At 33.6% G+C, this 23,766-nt stretch overlaps 1 protein-coding gene across 2 annotated transcripts; it reads left to right on the top strand.

Annotated features, from left to right (window-relative positions):
- Nucleotides 1-3,032: 3,032 nt before the first annotated feature.
- kmt5ab (lysine methyltransferase 5Ab) lies at nucleotides 3,033-22,050 on the top strand. 2 transcript variants are annotated; one of them, XM_061928096.1, is made up of 8 exons: nucleotides 3,033-3,202; nucleotides 3,317-3,420; nucleotides 11,435-11,588; nucleotides 11,665-11,875; nucleotides 17,264-17,351; nucleotides 17,814-17,873; nucleotides 21,285-21,475; nucleotides 21,555-22,050. In XM_061928096.1, the coding sequence occupies exons 1-8, from the start codon at nucleotides 3,193-3,195 to the stop codon at nucleotides 21,763-21,765; spliced, it is 1,029 nt and encodes a 342-aa protein (XP_061784080.1). In that variant the 5' UTR covers nucleotides 3,033-3,192; the 3' UTR covers nucleotides 21,766-22,050. The 2 variants fall into 2 exon arrangements, with proteins under 2 accessions (XP_061784080.1, XP_061784090.1); XM_061928106.1 differs by having other exon boundaries at nucleotides 3,034-3,202; nucleotides 11,438-11,588.
- The last annotated feature ends 1,716 nt before the right edge of the window (nucleotides 22,051-23,766 follow it).

The raw sequence follows: 23,766 nt of genomic DNA on the forward strand, positions 1-23,766 counted from the left end.
AAGAGACCTTTTTGCTCAATATGTTGAAAAATATTCTAAATTAAGTAAATGCTAGTGCCATTATCTTGACATAATGATATGCGCTCGGCATCATGATTTGTTTTTCATGCTTGAAGTAAGAAATTATTACTTTAAAAAAGTAGTTTTATACTTGTGAGTGTTGATGACACAGCTTTGCAACAGTTGATATTCTAGTTTCAAGCATGTTTTATTCAATATAGGTCATCAAATCTCAGCAACAAGCTGTAATATCTTACTGTGATCATTTAGGACCAAAACCCTTAAAACAAGTAAAACACTCTATAACATAAAATCTGCTTAGTGAGACAGAAAATAAGCAAATATCACCCTTATTTGAGATATTTAATCTTACTTAGATTTCAGTTTTTGCAGTCTTTAGTAATATATTTTTGGAATACACTTTATAAAAATTTCATATTTGGCATGATTACATAACGTTAAAAAGATACACATTTTTTCCTGTCAAAATCTAAATAATTATTTGCATTTAGTAAAAAAAAAAAAAAAAAGTATTTTATTAACACATACTTTTCCCAGGCTTTCGCGGGCCACATACAATGATGTAGCGGGTCATATCTGGCCCCCGGGCCTTGAGTTTGACACCACTGCTATACAAGTTGCATTAAAACAATATAACAAAACCTGTCCAAGTTTAATACAATTATCCCCAAAACAGACCCACAACAGTCATATGAGGACAATGTACACATTTGGTACCCAATGGACATACTTGCCAACCTTGAGACCTCCGATTTCGGGAGGTGGGGTGTGGGGGGCGTGGTTAAGAGGGGAGGAGTATATTGACAGCTAGAATTCACCAAGTCAAGCATTCCATACACACACATATATATATATATATATATACACATCCTGAAAATATGCAAACAAAACTGTGTTTAGATAATTGATACTTCAAACTTGCATAAATAAATCTTAATATAACATAACTTGGCTTCTGAGAGCTTCAAAATGTAATGAATAAAATGCTAAAGTTGTTGATAAACAAGCAATTATTTTAATAATTAAATATGGTCATTTTAAATGAATTATTATGATCATTTAAAATTAATTATTTCAAACATGTTTATTTAAATGTATAATTCTATGGCTGGATGTAATAAGGAGTCAGAAAAAATACAAATAAAAATACAATTAATTTTGATGTTTTTAGGAAAATATAGTAAAAATGTATTTAGTTTTTTTTTTAAATTAACAAATATATTTATTTGTAGGTAAGATAAACATAATAATACAATTTATCTCTAGTCTGGATGATTTAGTTCTTAATAATAATAATAATAATAATAACTGGGATTTATATAGCGCTTTTCTAAGTACCCAAAGTCACTTTACATGTAGAACCCATCAATCATTCACACCTTGTGGTGGTAAGCTACTTTCATAGCCACAGCTGCCCTGGGGTAGACTGACGGAAGTGTGGCTGCAATTTGCGCCGACGGCCCCTCCGACCACCACCTATCATTCAATTCACCGGTGTGAGTGGCACCGGGGGCAAAGGGTGAAGTGTCCCGCCCAAGGACACAACGGCAGCGATTTTTTTTTTGGAGGCGGGGAGCGAACCTTCAACCCTCAGGTTTCTGGCACGGTTGCTCTACCCACTACGCCATGCCGCCCCAGTTCTTGTCACCCTGTTGTCCGTCATGAAAAAAGGCTGCCCTCACTCAGGTCTGCATGGAGCTGGAGGGGGCGTGGCCGCCAGCTCCGGCTAAAAACCGGGAGATTTTCGGGAGAATATTTGTCCCGGGAGGTTTTCGGGAGAGGCGCTGAATTTCGCGAGTCTCCCGGAAAATTCGGGAGGGTTGGCAAGTATGCCAATGGATGTAAATATGTGCCATGTGAGGAGATCTTGCCCCAAGTGGAGGAGTTTATGTACCTCGGAGTCTTGTTCACGAGTGAGGGAAGAGTGGATCGTGAGATCGACAGGCGGATCGGTGCGGCGTCTTCAGTAATACGGACGCTGTATCGATCCGTTGTGGTGAAGAAGGAGCTGAGCCGGAAGGCAAAGCTCTCAATTTACCGGTCGATCTAGGTTCCCATCCTCACCTATGGTCATGAGCTTTGGGTTATGACCGAAAGGACAAGATCACGGGTACAAGCGGCCGAAATGAGTTTCCTCCGCCGGGTGGCGGGGCTCTCCCTTAGAGATAGGGTGAGAAGCTCTGCCATCCGGGAGGAGCTCAAAGTAAAGCCGCTGCTCCTCCACATCGAGAGGAGCCAGATGAGGTGGTTCGGGCATCTGGTCAGGATGCCACCCGAACGCCTCCCTAGGGAGGTGTTTAGGGCACGTCCGACCGGTGGGAGGCCGCGGGGAAGACCCAGGACACGTTGGGAAGACTATGTCTCCCGGCTGGCCTGGGAACGCCTCGGGGTCCCACAGGAAGAGCTGGACGAAGTGGCTGAGGAGAGGGAAGTCTGGGCTTCCCTGCTTAGGCTGCTGCCCCCGCGACCCGACCTCGGATAAGCGGAATAAGATGGATGGATGGATGGATGGAAGTATTTAATGTGAGCATCAATGATGCCCTTTTTTTTTTATATTATTGCAGTAAAATAACAGAGAAATTAAAAACAGCATTAACAAGGTTACTTTCAACTTGCTGGATTTTGAAACTACACGGGAAACCTTTTTGTAATGTTTACGGCTGAAACCTTTATTGTGAAAGTCTGTTCCTTACTGCTGTAACAGGATGTATTGCACTTCACGAACCGGAAGTGAGAGAAACATGCCGGTGTTCGACCAAGAGGTAAATAATAAAGAGCTCTCCATAATACTTCTCGTGTATAGCTAATCACAACACTTTTAACCAGAATCTGACCCTCTTTCTTGTTACGAGTATGAATTATATTTCCCCAGTGTAACATGCCTAGTAAAAAGTTTCCCAGGAAAACCCATATTTTCCCGTCACCAGCAATTTAACATGGGCTCCAACGCAGCCAATGAGAGAACGCCTTTCAGTGGCGATGACCCCGCCCACCTGTATGAAATAACCAATCAGAGTCGCTGTGGGTTTTTAAACTCCACCACGTTTCCACCGTACAGTAGTTTGGACGTGCTGCCGTCTTTAACAATAAACTAGCGAGGGGAAAAGTGGACAACGAGCGGTACATTTCATTTACCGCCACTCACACCAGAAATGCATTTGTGAACCTGAAATGGCAAAAGGTACTGGAAACGTCGTCAATGTTGTTCGCTGCTAGCCTTTAACGACGCTAAACAACAAGGTTGAATGGATAACAACACGGTCGGTGGCGCCCGGGTGTGTTTTGTGTATTACAGGGAAAAAACATGAGGTAAGGACGGACAACAAACTTGAAAACACTCCCGAACAAAAAACGACCACGGAGGACATCAAGGAAAACCTGCCCGCTGCTTGCAAGAAGGTATGTTTGGTGGTTAAAGCGGACAACAAATAGTTCCTTCCGCGAGTCTACAAACCACTAGTAAATATCCTTCCGCAGCCTAGCAACCACCACCATTGATCGATGCAACTTCCTGTTTCTTTAATATTGACACTTATTTGCAAATAGTTGGATAAAAGTAGATGTATGGTGGAAAATAAACACGTATACTTATACCCATTTCTCGGAGGTTACTTAATTAGGTACCGCGGGTGGTGTTGTAGGTTATCGTTTGAATGACTTTACTACACGAGAAAGACAGGATATCAAAAATAAACTACACTGCAACAAGTCAGTGTTCAAAAACAAGAGAGAAAAAAAATACAAAAATTAGGGGTATTTTATTTGAACTAATCAAAATTATCTGCCAATAGGACAAGAAAATTCGGCTTTCCAAAACCAGTAAAATTAGCTAACGTCAGAACCCAAAAATACCTTAAAATAAGTATATTCTCACTAATAAGTGCACTTTTCTTGGTAGAAAAAAAAGAGACCTTTTTGCTCAATATGTTGAAAAATATTCTTAAATTAAGTAAATGCTAGTGCCATTATCTTGACATAATGATATGCGCTCAGTATTACATTTCTTGAAACCAGCAAACTTATACTAAAAGGTAGTTTATTGTTCTTAATGGAAAGGCAACAAGGCAAGCGCTTGTTACTCTCGGGGTCTCCTAGCCGCTCAGGCAAATCATATGGTCTAAAAATGCATTTTTCCATCGATAACATGACATCATCGCGCCAAGTGCGTGTTCTTTCAGTCAATTAGCGCGCATATTTACAGCCCGGCCAAAAAATGTTTAATGGTAATTTGGAAGAATTCATCTGAATGTGCATGAACTATTTCTGTTAAAATTTGTTTGAAATGTCACATGTTAAATGTTTAAATATTAACTGTCCGTTTACTGTACTGTGCCAACTGTACTACTATACGAGTACGTACCTCAATGAACCAAAAAATACCTTAAAATAAGTATATTCTCACTAATAACAAGTGCACTTTTCTTGGTAGAAAAAAAAAATCTTTTTGCTCAATATGTTGAAAAATATTCTTAAATTAAGTAAATGCTAGTGCCATTATCTTGACATAATGATGATTTTTTTTCCATGCTTGAAGTAAGAAAAGATTACTTTAAAAAAGTAGTTTTCTACTTGTGAGTGTTGATGACACAGCTTTGCAACAGTTGATATTCTAGTTTCAAGCATGTTTTACTTAATATAGGTCATCAAATCTCAGCAACAAGCTGTAATATCTTACTGAGATCATTTAGGACCAAAACCCTTAAAACAAGTAAAACACTGTAATATAAAATCTGCTTAGTGAGAAGAATTATCTTATCAGACAGAAAATAAGCAAATATCACCCTTATTTGAGATATTTAATCTGTTAGATTTCAGTTTTTGCAGTGTGTTTCTTTAATATTGACACTTATTTGCAAATATAGGGATAAAAGTAGATGTATGGTGGAAAATAAACACGGCTTTTAAGCTAAACTTATACCCATTTCTCGGAGGTCACTTAATTAGAATAGAGTAGAATGGACTTGTCATTATATTTGCATATAATGAGATTAAGGACTCCAATTTAAGGTGCGGTAGTGGGAACAAATATGGGGTAAAAATAAATTAAATTACACAACAGGTAATAAAGAAAAAACTAACAATTGAAGTAAACAGACTACTATCCAATAAAAATAATAAGCAATCCTGTATAATATACAAAACACTATAGAAATACTGTACATACAATACTGTATTAGGAACCGCGGGTGGTGTTGTAGGTTATAGTTTGAATGACTTTACTACACGAGAAAGACATGATATCAAAAAGAAACTACATTGCAAAAAGTCAGTGTTCAAAAACAAGAAAAAAAAATACAAAAATGAGGGGTATTTTATTTGAACTAAGCAAAATTATCTGCCAATAGAACAAGAAAATTCGGCTTGTCAAGACTTTGCAAAACAAGTAAAATGAGCTAACCTCAATGAACCCCAAAATACCTTAAAATAAGTATATTCTCACTAATAACAAGTGCACTTTTCTTGGTAGAAAAAAAAAGAGACCTTTTTGCTCAATATGTTGAAAAATATTCTTAAATTAATTAAATGCTAGTGCCATTATCTTGACATAATGATATGCGCTTGGCATCATGATTTTTTTTTTCATGTTTGAAGTAAGAAATTAATACTTTAAAAAAGTAGTTTTATACTTGTGAGTGTTGATGACACAGCTTTGCAACAGTTGATATTCTAGTTTCAAGCATGTTTTACTCAATATAGGTCATCAAATCTCAGCAACAAGCTGTAATATCTTACTGAGATCATTTAGGACCAAAACACTTAAAACAAGTAAAACACTAACATAAAATCTGCTTAGTGAGAAGAATTATCTTATCAGACAGAAAATAAGCAAATATCACCCTTATGAGATATTTCATCTTACTTAGATTTCAGTTTTTGCAGTGTGTTTCTTTAATATTGACACTTATTTGCAAATATTGGGATACAAGTAGATGTATGGTGGAAAATAAACACGGCTTTTAAGCTAAACTTATACCCATTTCTCGGAGGTCACTTAATTAGAATAGAGTAGAATGGACTTGTCATTATATTTGCATATAACGAGATTAAGGACTCCAACTTAAGGTGCGGTAGTGGGAACAAATATGGGGTAAAAATAAATTAAATTACACAACAGGTAATAAAGAAAAAACTAACAATTGAAATAAACAGACTACTATCCAATAAAAATAATAAGCAATCCTGTATAATATACAAAACACTATAGAAATACTGTACATACAATACTGTATTAGGTACCCCGGATGGTGTTGTAGGTTATAGTTTGAATGACTTTACTACACGAGAAAGACATGATATCAAAAAGAAACTACACTGCAAAAAGTCAGTGTTCAAAAACAAGAAAAAAAAATACAAAAATGAGGGGTATTTTATTTGAACTAAGCAAAATTATCTGCCAATAGAACAGGAACATTCGGCTTGTCAAGACTTTCCAAAACAATTACAATTAGCTAACGTCAATGAACCCAAAAATACCTTTAAAATAAGTATATTCTCACTAATAACAAGTGCACTTTTCTTGGTAGAAAAAAAGAGACCTTTTTGCTCAATATGTTGAAAAATATTCTTAAATTACCGTATTTTCCGCACTATAAGTCGCACCTTCAATGAATGGCCTATTTTAAAACTTAGTTCATATATAAGGCTTATAGAATAGTTGCTACAGTAGAGGCTGGGTTTGCAAGACCTGTTGTGGCTCAATATTGGTCCATATATAAGGCGCACTGTCAGCTTTTGAGAAAATTTGAGGTTTTTAGGTGCGCCTTATAGTGCGGAAAATACGGTAATTAAATGCGAGTGCCATCATCATGATTTTTTTTTTCATGCTTGAAGTGAGAAATGATTACTTTAAAAAAGTAGTTTTATACTTGTGAGTGTTGATGACACAGCTTTGCAACAGTTGATATTCTAGTTTCAAGCATGTTTTACTCAATATAGGTCATCAAATCTCAGCAACAAGCTGTAATATCTTACTGAGATCATTTAGGACCAAAACACTTAAAACAAGTGAAACACTCTAACATATAATCTGTTTAGTGAGAAGAATGATCTTATCAGACAGAAAATAAGCAAATATCACCCTTATTTGAGATATTTCATCTTACTTAGATTTCAGTTTTTGCAGTGTGTTACTTTAATATTGACACTTATTTGCAAATATTGGGATAAAAGTAGATGTATGGTGGAAAATAAATACAGCTTTAAAGCTAAACTTATACCCATTTCTCGGAGGTCACTTAAATAGAATAGAATGGACTTTATTGTCATTATATTTGCATATAACGAGATTAAGGACTCCAACTTAAGGTGCGGTAGTGGGAACAAATATGGGGTAAAAATAAATTAAATTACACAACAGGTAATAAAGAAAAAACTAACAATTGAAATAAACAGACTACTATCCAATAAAAATAATAAGCAATCCTGTACAATATACAAAACACTATAGAAATACTGTACATACAATACTGTATTAGGTACCCGGGTGGTGTTGTAGGTTATAGTTTGAATGACTTTACTACACGACAAAGACATGATATCAAAAAAAGTACATTGCAAAAAGTCAGTGTTCAAAAACAAAAAGAAAAAAATACAAAAATGAGGGGTCTTTTATTTGAACTAAGCAAAATTATCTGCCAATAGAACAAGAAAATTCGGCTTGTCAAAACTTTCCAAAACAAGTAAAATTGGCTAACCTCAATGAACCCAAAAATACCTTAAAATAAGTATATTCTCACTAATAACAAGTGCACTTTTCTTGGTAGAAAAAAAAAGAGAGCTTTTTGCTCAAAATGTTGAAAAAATTCTTAAATGAAGTAAATGCTAGTGCCATTATCTTGACATAATGATATGCGCTCGGCATCATCATTTTTTTTTCATGCTTGAAGTAAGAAATTATTACTTTAAAAAAGTAGTTTTATACTTGTGAGTGTTGATGACACAGCTTTGCAACAGTTGATATTCTAGTTTCAAGCATGTTTTACTCAATATAGGTCATCAAATCTCAGCAACAAGCTGTAATATCTTACTGAGATCATTTAGGACCAAAACACTTAAAACAAGTAAAACACTCTAACATCAAATCTGCTTAGTGAGAAGAATTATCTTATCAGACAGAAAATAAGCAAATATCACCCTTATTTGAGATATTTCATCTTACTTAGATTTCAGTTTTTGCAGTGTATATGATGCAGTCCATATTTGCCCACACTTTTTGACTGATTTGGCCGAATGACCACGTATAATGCGTACATTGTAATGATATTTCTGAAGAATAACCAATGCATCAAAGCTTCTACCTTCAAAATAACCGGAACACTGTTTTAAGATATGTAAATATTCCACTTTGAACCCAATTTCTTTCAGGATTGTATTAACAAAAAAATGGAAATTTTTTAAACTCATTGATAAGTGAAGTTGTCATGTATTTGAGACAATGAAAGTGGGGATAAAGTAATTGTGTATTACTTTGTTACACTTTTAAGGGGCTTCAAGGGTTTATTGTCGGGCAAACTCATGAACCTTTTTGTATTTGTCAAACACCAAAACAATCAGTGTTTCCCCCAGAATATTTGTTAGTTAAGGTGGTGTCTCTCCAGGGGTCAGGGGGTGGGTAGGGGTAAGGTGCAGTGTAATTTGGCCTGTCTCCATCTCATCGCTGCCTTGGGGGGGGGGCGCAATAGACTACAGACTGTGGTGAAGTAGGCCGGCTTCTTCGCGTGAAGAAGCCTACAATTTTTGGTTGTGTTTTCCGCTCTGTATGCTGAATGGCAATATACGATGTATATCTCCATATTTTTTCCGTAAAGTAAAAACAAAACATAAAACAGTCCTAGTTGCCTGAGATACTAAGTATGTCATTATTTTGACTTAGTAAATATTGACTTACTAAGACAAAATAATGACATACTTAGTCTTAGTAAGTCAATATTTACTAAGTCAAAATAATGACACTTAGTCTTAGTAAGTCAATATTTACTAAGACTAAGTATGTCATTATTTTGACTTAGTAAATATTGACTTACTATGTCATTATTTTGCCTTAGTAAGTCAATATTTACGAAGACTAAGTATGTCATTATTTTGACTTAGTAAATATTGACTTACTAAGGCAAAAAAATGACATACGGTACTTAGTAAGTCAATATTTACTAAGTATGTCATTATTTTGACTTAGTAAATATTGACTTACTAAGGCAAAATAATGACATACTTAGTCTTAGTAAGTCAATATTTACTAAGACTAAGTATGTCATTATTTTGACTTAGTAAATATTGACTTACTAAGACAAAATAATGACATACTTAGTCTTAGTAAGTCAATATTTACTAAGTCAAAATAATGACATACTTAGTCTTAGTAAGTCAATATTTACTAAGCCTAAGTGTCATTATTTTGACTTAGTAAATATTGATTTACTAAGGCAAAATAATGACATACTTAGTCTTAGTAAGTCAATATTTACTAAGACTAAGTGTCATTATTTTGACTTAGTAAATATTGACTTACTAAGGCAAAATAATGACATACTTAGTCTGAGTAAGTCAATATTTACTAAGTATGTCATTATTTTGACTTAGTAAATATTGACTTACTAAGGCAAAATAATGACATACTTAGTCTTAGTAAGTCAATATTTACTAAGACTAAGTATGTCATTATTTTGACTTAGTAAATATTGACTTACTAAGACAAAATAATGACATACTTAGTCTTAGTAAGTCAATATTTACTAAGTCAAAATAATGACATACTTAGTCTTAGTAAGTCAATATTTACTAAGACTAAGTGTCATTATTTTGACTTAGTAAATATTGATTTACTAAGGCAAAATAATGACATACTTAGTCTTAGTAAGTCAATATTTACTAAGACTAAGTGTCATTATTTTGACTTAGTAAATATTGACTTACTAAGGCAAAATAATGACATACTTAGTCTGAGTAAGTTAATATTTACTACCGGTAAGTCAAAATAATGACATACTTAGTATTAGTAAGTCAATATTTAAGTAATATTTAAGTATGTCATTATTTTGCCTTAGTAAGTCAATATTTACTAAGTCAAAATAATGACATACTTAGTCTTAGTAAGTCAATATTTACTAAGTCAAAATAATGACATACTTAGTCTTAGTAAGTCAATATTTACTAAGACTAAGTATGTCATTATTTTGACTTAGTAAATATTGACTAAGTCAATAAATATTGACTAAGTCAATATTTACTAAGTCAAAATAATGACATACCGGTACTTAGTCTTAGTAAGTCAATATTTACTAAGACTAAGTATGTCATTATTTTGACTTAGTAAATATTGACTTACTAAGGCAAAATAATGACATACTTAGTCTTAGTAAGTCAATATTTACTAAGTCAAAATAATGACATACTTAGTCTTAGTAAGTCAATATTTACTAAGACTAAGTGTCATTATTTTGACTTAGTAAATATTGATTTACTAAGGCAAAATAATGACATACTTAGTCTTAGTAAGTCAATATTTACTAAGACTAAGTGTCATTATTTTGACTTAGTAAATATTGACTTACTAAGGCAAAATAATGACATACTTAGTCTGAGTAAGTCAATATTTACTAAGTCAAAATAATGACATACTTAGTATTAGTAAGTCAATATTTAAGTAATATTTAAGTATGTCATTATTTTGCCTTAGTAAGTCAATATTTACTAAGTCAAAATAATGACATACTTAGTCTTAGTAAGTCAATATTTACTAAGTCAAAATAATGACATACTTAGTCTTAGTAAGTCAATATTTACTAAGACTAAGTATGTCATTATTTTGACTTAGTAAATATTGACTTACTAAGGCAAAATAATGACATACTTAGTCTTAGTAAGTCAATATTTACTAAGTCAAAATAATGACACTTAGTCTTAGTAAGTCAATATTTACTAAGACTAAGTATGTCATTATTTTGACTTAGTAAAAGTAAGTCAATATTTACTAAGTCAAAATAATGACATACCGGTACTTAGTCTTAGTAAATATTGACTTACTAAGACTAAGTGTCATTATTTTGACTTAGTAAATATTGACTTACTAAGTCAATATTTACTAAGTATGTCATTATTTTGACTTAGTAAATATTGACTTACTAAGGCAAAATAGTGACATACTTAGTCTTAGTAAGTCAATATTTACTAAGTCAAAATAATGACTCAGTCAAATTAATGACTTACTGTAAATAAGCGTTTGCAAAAAGAGTTAAAAGTGGGGTCACATGCTGACATATGCTCAACTCATCATGCTTAATTTACAGGACAAAATGATTATTATATATTTTTTAAGACTTTAGTTTGGCCGCCTTTAACAACAAAGCGCTGCGGGAAACCCTGACCATGTATTCTCTACTCTGCAGTTGAATGTATTTAATAATTAACCTGTTAGCAGGATTGCACCAGAAAAGCACAATCTGCCCTCCCGAGTGTACTCAGTCCCAGCAAATCCAGATCGCCTCTGAGTGACACGTCAAGCATGTTGATTCAGGAAGGCAACGAATCAGACGTCAATCATGTGGACGCTGCATCCAAAGTCAACAAAGGTGTGTGGACAATAACCGACTGTGACAAATAAATACAACTATTGTGTGTGCTAATTGTGTACTTTCTGATTTGAAGACATCCCTAATGAGACACACTCTGATGTATGTAAACCCAAAGAGGGTGGGGCCGAGCGGGACAGCCACAATTACGAGACGAAAGAAGACGTTGCACATCAACCTCAACAAAAGGAGTCGCCGGCGCACTCAAACATTGTGCCTGCGGAAGACCGCAAAGTGTCGGCGGCAAAATCCCAAAGTCGAAACCCTCGCCGAGTCAAAGGGAAAAAGTGAGTGTAGAAATAAGTGATGTTTCTCCAGTGGGGAGAGGAATGTACGGAGCCCCTAAAGGGACATGGGGGAAAAAAAATTTGTATAAATTTTATTTTATTTTTTTAAACATGTATCTTGTGCGCACAAGAAACTTTTTATAAAGTTATAAAAAAAATTAAAAAATGTAAAAAAAAAAGTTAGTTTTTTTTAGACATGTATCTTGTGCGCACGAGAAACTTTTTATAAAGTTATTAAAAAAATGTAAAAAGAATGTACGGTTTTTTTTAGACATGTATCTTGTGCGCACAAGAAACTTTTTATAAAGTTATAAAAAAATGTAAAAAAAATTAAGTTTTTTTTAGACATGTACCTTGTGCGCACAATAAACTTTTTATAAAGTTATAAAAACAATTAAAAATGTAAAAAAAAAGTTTTTTTTTTAGACATGTATCTTGTGCGCACAAGAAACTTTTTATAAAGTTATAAAAAATGTAAAAAAATGTACGTTTTTTTTTTAGACATGTATCTTGTGCGCACAAGATATTAAAAAAATGTAAAAAGAATGTACGTTTTTTTTTAGACATGTATCTTGTGCGCACAAGAAACTTTTTATAAAGTTATAAAAAAATTTAAAAAAAATTAAGTTTTTTTTAGACATGTATCTTGTGCGCACAATAAACTTTTTATAAAGTTATAAAAAAAATTAAAAATGTAAAAAAAATAAAGTTTTTTTTTTAGACATGTATCTTGTGCGCACAAGAAACTTTTTATAAAGTTATAAAAAATGTAAAAAAAATGTACGTTTTTTTTTTAGACATGTATCTTGTGCGCACAAGAAACTTTTTATAAAGTTATAAAAAAATGTACGTTTTTTTTAGACATGTATCTTGTGCGCACAATAAACTTTTTATAAAGTTATAAAAAAATTAAAAAATGTAAAAAAAAATGTAAGTTTTTTTTTAGACATGTATCTTGTGCGCACAAGAAACTTTATAAAGTTATAAAAAAATTAAAAAATGTAAAAAAAATGTAAGTTTTTTTTAGACATGTATCTTGTGCGCACGAGAAACTTTTTATAAAGTTATAAAAAAAATTAAAAAATGTAAAAAAATGTAAGTTTTTTTTAGACATGTATCTTGTGCGCACAAGAAATTTTTTATAAAGTTTAAAAAAATTTCAAAAATGTAAAAAAAATGTAAGTTTTTTTTTAGACGTGTATCTTGTGCGCACAAGAAACTTTTTATAAAGTTATAAAAAAAATGTAAAAAAAAATGTAAGGTTTTTTTTAGACATGTAACTTGTGCGCACAAGAAACTTTTTATAAAGTTATAAAAAAAATAAAAAAATGTAAAAAAAAGTAAGGTTTTTTTAGACATGTATCTTGTGTGCACAAGAAATTTTTTATAAAGTTTTAAAAAAATTCAAAAATGTAAAAAAAATTTAAGTTTTTTTTTTAGACATGTATCTTGTGCGCACGAGAAACTTTTTATAAAGTTATTAAAAAAATGTAAAAAGAATGTACGGTTTTTTTTAGACATGTATCTTGTGCGCACAAGAAACTTTTTATAAAGTTATAAAAAAAATGTAAAAAAAATAAAGTTTTTTTTTTAGACATGTATCTTGTGCGCACAAGAAACTTTTTATAAAGTTATAAAAAATGTAAAAAAAATGTACGTTTTTTTTTTAGACATGTACCGGTATCTTGTGCGCACAAGAAACTTTTTATAAAGTTATAAAAAAATGTACGTTTTTTTTAGACATGTATCTTGTGCGCACAATAAACTTTTTATAAAGTTATAAAAAAATTAAAAAATGTAAAAAAAAATGTAAGTTTTTTTTTAGACATGTATCTTGTGCGCACAAGAAACTTTATAAAGTTATAAAAAAATTAAAAAATGTAAAAAAAATGTAAGTTTTTTTTAGACATGTATCTTGTGCGCACGAGAAACTTTTTATAAAGTTATAAAAAAAATTAAAAAATGTAAAAAAATGTAAGTTTTTTTTAGACATGTATCTTGTGCGCACAAGAAATTTTTTATAAAGTTTAAAAAAATTTCAAAAATGTAAAAAAAATGTAAGTTTTTTTTTAGACATGTATCTTGTGCGCACAAGAAACTTTTTATAAAGTTATAAAAAAAATGTAAAAAAAAATGTAAGGTTTTTTTTAGACATGTAACTTGTGCGCACAAGAAACTTTTTATAAAGTTATAAAAAAAATAAAAAAATGTAAAAAAAAGTAAGGTTTTTTTAGACATGTATCTTGTGTGCACAAGAAATTTTTTATAAAGTTTAAAAAAAATTCAAAAATGTAAAAAAAATTTAAGTTTTTTTTTTAGACATGTATCTTGTGCGCACGAGAAACTTTTTATAAAGTTATTAAAAAAATGTAAAAAGAATGTACGGTTTTTTTTAGACATGTATCTTGTGCGCACAAGAAACTTTTTATAAAGTTATAAAAAAATGTAAAAAAAATTAAGTTTTTTTTAGACATGTATCTTGTGCGCACAATAAACTTTTTATAAAGTTATAAAAACAATTAAAAATGTAAAAAAAAAGTTTTTTTTTTTAGACATGTATCTTGTGCGCACAAGAAACTTTTTATAAAGTTATAAAAAATGTAAAAAAAATGTACGTTTTTTTTTTAGACATGTATCTTGTGCGCACAAGATATTAAAAAAATGTAAAAAGAATGTACGTTTTTTTTTAGACATGTATCTTGTGCGCACAAGAAACTTTTTATAAAGTTATAAAAAAATTTAAAAAAAAATTAAGTTTTTTTTAGACATGTATCTTGTGCGCACAATAAACTTTTTATAAAGTTATAAAAAAAATTAAAAATGTAAAAAAAAAAAAGTTTTTTTTTTAGACATGTATCTTGTGCGCACAAGAAACTTTTTATAAAGTTATAAAAAATGTAAAAAAAATGTACGTTTTTTTTTTAGACATGTATCTTGTGCGCACAAGAAACTTTTTATAAAGTTATAAAAAAATGTACGTTTTTTTTAGACATGTATCTTGTGCGCACAATAAACTTTTTATAAAGTTATAAAAAAATTAAAAAATGTAAAAAAAAAATGTAAGTTTTTTTTTAGACATGTATCTTGTGCGCACAAGAAACTTTATAAAGTTATAAAAAAATTAAAAAATGTAAAAAAAATGTAAGTTTTTTTTAGACATGTATCTTGTGCGCACGAGAAACTTTTTATAAAGTTATAAAAAAAATTAAAAAATGTAAAAAAATGTAAGTTTTTTTTAGACATGTATCTTGTGCGCACAAGAAATTTTTTATAAAGTTTAAAAAAATTTCAAAAATGTAAAGAAAATGTAAGTTTTTTTTTTAGACATGTATCTTGTGCGCACAAGAAACTTTTTATAAAGTTATAAAAAAAATTTAAAAATGTAAAAAAAAATGTAAGGTTTTTTTTAGACATGTAACTTGTGCGCACAAGAAACTTTTTATAAAGTTATAAAAAAAATAAAAAAATGTAAAAAAAAGTAAGGTTTTTTTAGACATGTATCTTGTGTGCACAAGAAATTTTTTATAAAGTTTAAAAAAAATTCAAAAATGTAAAAAAAATTTAAGTTTTTTTTTTAGACATGTATCTTGTGCGCACAAGAAACTTTTTATAAAGTTATAAAAAAAATTAAAAAATGTAAAAAAAAGTAAGGTTTTTTTAGACATGTATCTTGTGCGCACAAGAAACTTTTTATAAAGTTATAAAAAAAATAAAAAAATGTAAAAAAAAATGTAAGTTTTTTTTTAGACATGTATCTTGTGCGCACGAGAAACTTTTTATAAAATTATAAAAAAAATTAAAAAATGTAAAAAAAAATGTAAGTTTTTTTTATTATTATTTATTATTATTATTTTTATTTTTTTAGACATGTATCTTGTGCGCACAAGAAACTTTTTATAAAGTTATAAAAAAAATTAAAAAATGTAAAAAAAATGTAAGGTTTTTTTTAGACATGTATCTTGTGCGCACAAGAAACTTTTTATAAAGTTATAAAAAAAATAAAAAAATGTAAAAAAAAGTAAGGCTTTTTTAGACATGTATCTTGTGCGCACAAGAAACTTTATAAAGTTATAAAAAAATTAAAAAATGGAAAAAAAAAATAAGTTTTTTTTTAGACATGTATCTTGTGCGCACGAGAAACTTTTTATAAAATTATTAAAAAAATTAAAAAATGTAAAAAAATATAAGTTTTTTTTTTAGACCTGTATCTTGTGCGCACAAGAAACTTTTTATAAAGTTATAAAAAAAATAATTAAAAAATGTAAAAAAAAATGTAAGTTTTTTTTATTATTATTATTATTAATTATTATTTTTTTTTTTTTAGACATGTATCTTGTGCGCACAAGAAACTTTTTATAAAGTTATAAAAAAAAATTAAAAATGTAAAAAAAAAAAGTAAAGTTTTTTTTAGACATGTATCTTGTGCGCACAAGAAACTTTTTATAAAGTTATAAAAAAAAATTAAAAATGTAAAAAAAAAGTAAGGTTTTTTTAGACATGTATCTTGTGTGCACAAGAAATTTTTTATAAAGTTTAAAAAAAATTCAAAAATGTAAAAAAAAATTAAGTTTTTTTTTTAGACATGTATCTTGCGCGCGCAAGAAACTTTTTATAAAGTTATAAAAAAAAATTAAAAATGTAAAAAAAAAATGTAAGTTTTTTTTTAGACATGTATCTTGTGCGCACAAGAAACTTTTTATAAAGTTATAAAAAAATGTTAAAAAAAAGTAAGGTTTTTTTAGACATGTATCTTGTGCGCACAAGAAACTTTATAAAGTTATAAAAAAATTAAAAAATGTAAAAAAAAATGTAAGTTTTTTTTAGACCTGTATCTTGTGCGCACAAGAAACTTTTTATAAAGTTATAAAAAAAAAAAAAAAAAAAGTAAAAAAAAAAGTAAGTTTTTTTAATTATTATTATTATTTATTATTATTATTATTTTTTTATATAACTTTATAAAAAGTTTCTCTTAAGCACGAGATACATGTCTAAAAAAAATGTTTTCCCCCCATGCCCCAACCTTTTTGTAGCTGCGGACCGGTCAACGCTTGAAAATTTGTCCCGCAGACCGGCGGGGGGTGATTATTATTATTATTTTTTTTAAATAGAGAAATACAATCATGTGTGCTTACGGACTGTATCCCTGCAGACTGTATTGATATACATTGATATATAATGTATATATTGTGTTTTTATGTTGATTTAATTTTTTTTTAAATTTTTTTTTATTTTTTTATTTAATTTTTTTCTTGTGCGGCCCGGTACCAATCGGTCCGCGGACTGGTACCGGGCCCCGGCCCGGTGGTTGGGGACCACTACCTTAGGGGCTCCGTAGGAATGCCATTTATCGATGCAATGAATAATCTTTATTTGGTTTCCAATATTCAGGACGGAGAATAATGCCACCCAAAACAGGAAGGTGACAGAATTCTTTCCCATCAGGAGAAGTCATAGAAAAACTAAAGGCGAGCTAAAGGTTAGTGAGGACTTCTTTCTTGCTAACGAGGTAATTAGGTACACCTAACGAGATCTAATGAAAGGGGAGTGTCCAAACTTTTCTACTGTGCTGAATACAGAAACATGTAAGTTTCCCGGGGGCTTGCTTTGATACATTTCGCACATTAAAGATGCAAAATGATATTACAGTACATACTATACGCCAAGATATATGAAAAAAACATCTACATTTCAGCTGTGTGTGACAAAAGCAAGTTATAATATCCAGTAATATATCTTAATAATTAATTTAATTGTGTTATTAGAATATACTCGGGGCCATTTTGACACCCCTACAAAGGTTTTCAGAAAGGTCCTCATGCTGACTTTTTAGATTGATATGCCTAATGTTGGGGCCAGTAAGTGTACTGCATGTTCCCACTGCAGTGTGCTTACACCTGCAATAACCTTCAAGTAACTTCATGCTTTTGTCTGTCAACAGAACGAAGAGCACAAGCACATAGACGACCTCATAAAGAACGGCGTCGAGGAGGGAATGCAGGTAATGATTTCGGTGCAACACACTGCAAAAACTAAGTAAGATGAAATATCTCAAATAAGGGTGATATTTGCTTATTTTCTGTCTGATAAGATCATTCTTCTCACTAAGCAGATTTTATGTTAGAGTGTTTTACTTGTTTTAAGTGTTTTGGTCCTAAATGATCTCAGTAAGATATTACAGCTTGTTGCTGAGATTTGATGACCTATATTGAGTAAAACATGCTTGAAACTAGAATATCAACTGTTGCAAAGCTGTGTCATCAACACTCACAAGTATAAAACTACTTTTTTAAAAGTAATCATTTCTTATTTCAAGCATGAAATAAAAAATCATGATTTTGACACAATTGTGTCTCATAATTAAAACAGATGACAGCCAAATGGACTTTGCTGTTTTATTTTCAATGAAACAATAGAAAATACGTACGCATATAGTACATACTTGCCAACCCTCCCGGATTTTCCGGGAGACTCCCGAAATTCAGCGCCTCTCCCGAAAACCTCCCGAAATTCAGGCGGAGCTGGAGGCCACGCCTCCTCCAGCTCCATGCGGACCCGAGTGACGTGTCGACAGCCTGTTTTCACGTCCGCTTTCCCACAATATAAACAGCGTGCCTGCCCAATCACGTTATAACTGTAGAATGATCGAGGGCGAGTTCTTGGTTTCTTATGTGGGTTTATTGTTAGGCAGTTTATTAACGTCCTCCCAGCGCGGTAACACACAACAGCAGCAGTCACGTTTTTGTCTACCGTAAAGCAGTTCGTCTGCCGTAAACAGCAATGTTGTGACACTCTTAAACAGGACAATACTGCCATCTACTGTACATGCATATGTGACAACAACATACAGTGGGGCAAAAAAGTATTTAGTCAGCCACCGATTGTGCAAGTTCTCCCACTTAAAATGATGACAGAGGTCTGTAATTTTCATCATAGGTACACTTCAACTGTGAGGGACAGAATTTCAAAAAAAAATCCAGGAATTCACATTGTAGGATTTTTAAAGAATTTATTTGTAAATTATGGTGGAAAATAAGTATTTGGTCAATAACAAAAATTCAACTCAATACTTTGTTATTGCCAACAAAGGTTATATTACAGAGGTCAAACGATTACTATAGGTCTTTACCAGGTTTGCACACACAGTAGCTGGTATTTTGGCCCATTCCTCCATGCAGATCTTCTCGAGAGCAGTGATGTTTTGGGGCTGTCGCCGAGCAACACGGACTTTCAACTCCCTCCACAGATTTTCTATGGGGTTGAGGTCTGGAGACTGGCTAGGTCACTCCAGGACTTTCAAATGCTTCTTACGGAGCCACTCCTTCGTTGCCCGGGCGGTGTGTTTGGGATCATTGTCATGCTGGAAGACCCTGCCACGTTTCATCTTCAAAGCTCTCACTGATGGAAGGAGGTTTTGGCTCAAAATCTCACGATACATGGCCCCATTCATTCTTTCCTTAACACGGATCAGTCGGCCTGTCCCCTTAGCAGAAAAACAGCCCCAAAGCATGATGTTTCCACCCCCATGCTTCACAGTAGGTATGGTGTTCTTGGGATGCAACTCAGTATTCTTCTTCCTCCAAACACGACGGGTTGAGTTTATACCAAAAAGTTCTATTTTGGTTTCATCTGACCACATGACATTCTCCCAATCATCCATGTGCTCTCTGGCAAACTTCAGACGGGCCTGGACATGCACTGGCTTAAGCAGGGGGACGCGTCTGGCACTGCAGGATTTGATTCCCTGTCGGCGTAGTGTGTTACTGATGGTAACCTTTGTTACTTTGGTCCCAGCTCTCTGCAGGTCATTCACCAGGTCCCCCTGTGTGGTTCTGGGATTTTTGCTCACCGTTCTCATGATCATTTTGACCCCACGGGATGAGATCTTGCGTGGAGCCCCAGATCGAGGGAGATTATCAGTGGTCTTGTATGTCTTCCATTTTCTGATAATTTCTCCCACAGTTGATTTTTTCACACCAAGCTGCTTGCCTATTGTAGATTCACTCTTCACAGTCTGGTGCAGGTCTACAATTCTTTTCCTAGTGTCCTTTGACAGCTCTTTGGTCTTGGCCATAGTGGAGTTTGGAGTCTGACTGTTTGAGGCTGTGGACAGGTGTCTTTTATACAGATAACAAGTTCAAACAGGTGCCATTAATACAGGTAACGAGTGGAGGACAGAAGAGCTTCTTAAAGAAGAAGTTACAGGTCTGTGAGAGCCAGACATCTTCCTTGTTTGAAGTGACCAAATAATTATTTTCCACCATAATTTACAAATAAATTCTTTAAAATTCCTACAATGTGAATTCCTGGATTTTTTTTTCACATTCTGTCTCTCACAGTTGAAGTGTACCTATGATGAAAATTACAGACCTCTGTCATCATTTTACGTGGGAGAACTTGTACAATCGGTGGCTGACTAAATACTTTTTTGCCCCACTGTATACGGCTTTTAGAGAGTGCAGTGCACAACTGCTATACTATATATATATATATATATATATATATATATATATAGCTAGAATTCACTGAAAGTCAAGTATTTCATATATATATGAAATACATGAGTATATATATATAATAAAATAAATATATACCGGTAGCTAGAATTCACTGAAAGTCAAGTATTTCGTATTTCATATATATATATGTATATATATATGAAATACTTGAGTATATATATATGTATGTGTATGTGTGTGTATATATATATATATATATATCTCTATCCATCCATCCATCCAAGTACCTGGGAGTCTTGTTCACGAGTGAGGGAAGAGTGGATGGTGAGATCGGTGCGGTGTCTTCAGTAATGCGGACGCTGTATCGATCCGTTGTGGTGAAGAAGGAGCTGAGCCGGAAGGCAAAGCTCTCAATTTACCGGTCGATCTACGTTCCCATCCTCACCTATGGTCATGAGCTTTGGGTCATGACCGAAAGGACAAGATCACGGGTACAAGCGGCCCAAATGAGTTGGCTCTCCCTTAGAGATAGGGTGAGAAGCTCTGTCATCCGGGAGGAGCTCAAAGTAAAGCCGCTGCTCCTCCACATGGAGAGGAGCCAGATGAGGTGGTTCGGGCATCTGGTCAGGATGCCACCCGAACGCCTCCCTAAGGAGGTGTTTAGGGCACGTCCGACCAGTAGGAGGCCACGGGGAAGACCCAGGACACGTTGGGAAGACTATGTCTCCCGGCTGGCCTGGGAACGCCTCGGGATCCCCCAGGAAGAGCTGGACGAAGTGGCTGGGGAGAGGAAAGTCTGGGCTTCCCTGCTTAGGCTGCTGCCCCCGCGACCCGACCTCGGATAAGCGGAAGAAGATGGATGGATTATCGGCCGATAATATCGGACATCTCTCGTTCTGTGTTGTGCAACATACTTGACAGCACAAATGACTGGCGCTGTCTATAATCCACAGGTGCGAGTGATCGAGGGCAAAGGTCGAGGTGTGTTCGCCACCCGGGTGTTCACAAAGGGCGACTTTGTAGTGGAGTACCACGGTGACCTGCTGGAACTGACCGAGGCCAAGCTGCGAGAGGGCCGCTACGCCCAGGACCCTCAAACAGGCTGCTACATGTACTACTTCCAGTACAACACCAAAACATACTGGTCAGTCATCACCCCAGAAATAACTGTTTCTATACTTTCCTGAAATGACATTTGACTGATCATTTAACTCCGCCCACAGTGTGGACGCCACCATAGAGACGAGCCGCCTGGGGAGGCTGATCAACCACAGCAAGGCGGGCAACTGCCACACCAAGCTGCACGCCATCGACGGCGTCCCCCATCTCATCCTGGTGGCGTCCAGAGACATCCAGGCCAACGAGGAGCTGCTGTACGATTATGGCGACCGCAGCAAAGCGTCCATCTTGGCTCACCCGTGGCTCAAGCACTGAAAATGCTTTTCATGGATTCAAACTGGTGCTTTTTTTAAATTATGTAAAAAAAAAAAAATGAATGAGAAATTATAAATTCGTCTTTCCATTTTGAATGAAATAGTTTTTAAACATGCTCATGGAATGTGCTTTTTTTCACATCCTCTAATCATGCTTTTTTTCTGCTTATCAAACTGTAGCCTTCCCTATCAAGTGCTGAAATGTTGCCTTTTGGCTAACATGTCCACTCATGTAAGTTATGAACTGTGCTGTACATTGAAGAATAAAACACATAAGGAGCTGAAATGTGCTCGGTTTATGTACATTCGGATCAGAGATGTGCGGATAGGCAATTATTTCATCCGCAACCGCATCACAAACGTCGCCATCCACCCGAACTAACATTTTATCAAATCCACACCCGCCCGTTGTTATATATCTAATATAGACGATGCAAGGCATTAGTGAGGTTATAACATACTTGCCAACCTTGAGACCTCCGATTTCGGGAGGTGGGGGGAGGGGGAGGGGGTGGGCGTGGTCGGGGGCGTGGCTAAAAGGGGAGGGGTATATTTACAGCTAGAATTCACCAAGTCAAGTATTTCGCATATATATATATATATATATATATATATATATATATATATATATATATATATATATAAGAAATACTTGATGTTCAGCAAATTCTAGATATATACATATATATTTATTTTATTATATATATATTTTATTATATATATATATATATATATATATATATATATATAAAATAAATACTTGAATTTCAGTGTTCATTTATTTACACATATACACACATAACACTCATCTACTCATTGTTGAGTTAAGGGTTGAATTGTCCATCCTTGTTCTATTCTCTGTCACTATTTTTTTGAACCATGCTAAACACACTCTCTGATGATGCATTGATGTGTGGCACGCACAAAAGTGCTTTCATCAAATGCACTAGATGGCAGTATTGTCCTGTTTAAGAGTGTCACAACATTGCTGTTTACGGCAGACGAACCGCTTTACGGTATACAAAAAAGTGACTGCTGTTGTTGTGTGTTGTTGCCGCGCTGGGAGGACGTTAATGAAACTGCCTAACAATAAACCCACATAAAAAACCAAGAACTCGCCCTCCATCATTCTACAGTTATAACGTCATTGGGCAGGTACGCTTTTTTATATTGTAGAGGACCTGAGTCCGCCTGAATTTCGGGAGATTTTCGGGAGAAAATTTGTCCCGGGAGGTTTTCGAGAGAGGCGCTGAATTTCGTGAGTCTCCCGGAAAATCCGGGAGGGTTGGCAAGTATGGGTTATAAAGCTTTTGCCTGTTAAAGAAAGGAGACTGATCCAATGCAGCAGAGACATTCAATGCGTGCCACGCATTAATATCTCTTGGCCACGCATTAGTGGCTAAGAGATATTAATGCGTGATAATATTATTTATCATTATTATAGTATTATTGTCATTTCCATTAAGAAAGTGTAGACTATTGTTGCCAATGCCCTCAGATCAGGAGTGCGTTCCTCACACTTTGTGTGCGCAGTTGCAGCAAGCAGAACGATGCTTTTAAGAAGTTAAAATGTTTTAGAAAGACTAGGCCAGGGGTCGGCAACCTTTACCACTCAAAGAGCCATTTTGACCAGTTTCACAAATTAAAGAAAACGATGGAAGCCACAAAACTCTTTTGAAGTTTAAAATGAAATAACACTGCATACAAAGTATTTTTTTTTGCTTTGTGCTATGTATAAACCAGACACGCGGCCCCCACCTTAATATAAAAATGGAATGTTAGTGCGTCCCGCAAGTTTTATATGAATGGCGCTTGACAGTGTCATACTTGCCAACCCTCCCGATTTTTCATGGAGACTACAAATTTCAGGGCAACTATTCTCTCAAACGTCTGCTGATTTTCACCCTAACAACAATAATGACGACGTGATGTGATGGCACAGCATTTAGCGCCCTCTACAACCTGTACAAACAGCGCGCCGGCCCAGCCACACGTTGAATGA

Source organism: Nerophis lumbriciformis, linkage group LG03 (genome assembly GCF_033978685.3).
Source record: "Nerophis lumbriciformis linkage group LG03, RoL_Nlum_v2.1, whole genome shotgun sequence".
Classification (NCBI taxonomy): domain Eukaryota; kingdom Metazoa; phylum Chordata; class Actinopteri; order Syngnathiformes; family Syngnathidae; genus Nerophis; species Nerophis lumbriciformis.

Bases quoted from the DNA above. Each gene is read 5' to 3' on its own strand.
- kmt5ab (XM_061928096.1), top strand. The intron at 11,589-11,664 runs GTGTGTGGACAA...TCTGATTTGAAG, and splicing joins TGCATCCAAAGTCAACAAAG to ACATCCCTAATGAGACACAC. The intron at 17,874-21,284 runs GTAATGATTTCG...TATAATCCACAG, and splicing joins GCGTCGAGGAGGGAATGCAG to GTGCGAGTGATCGAGGGCAA.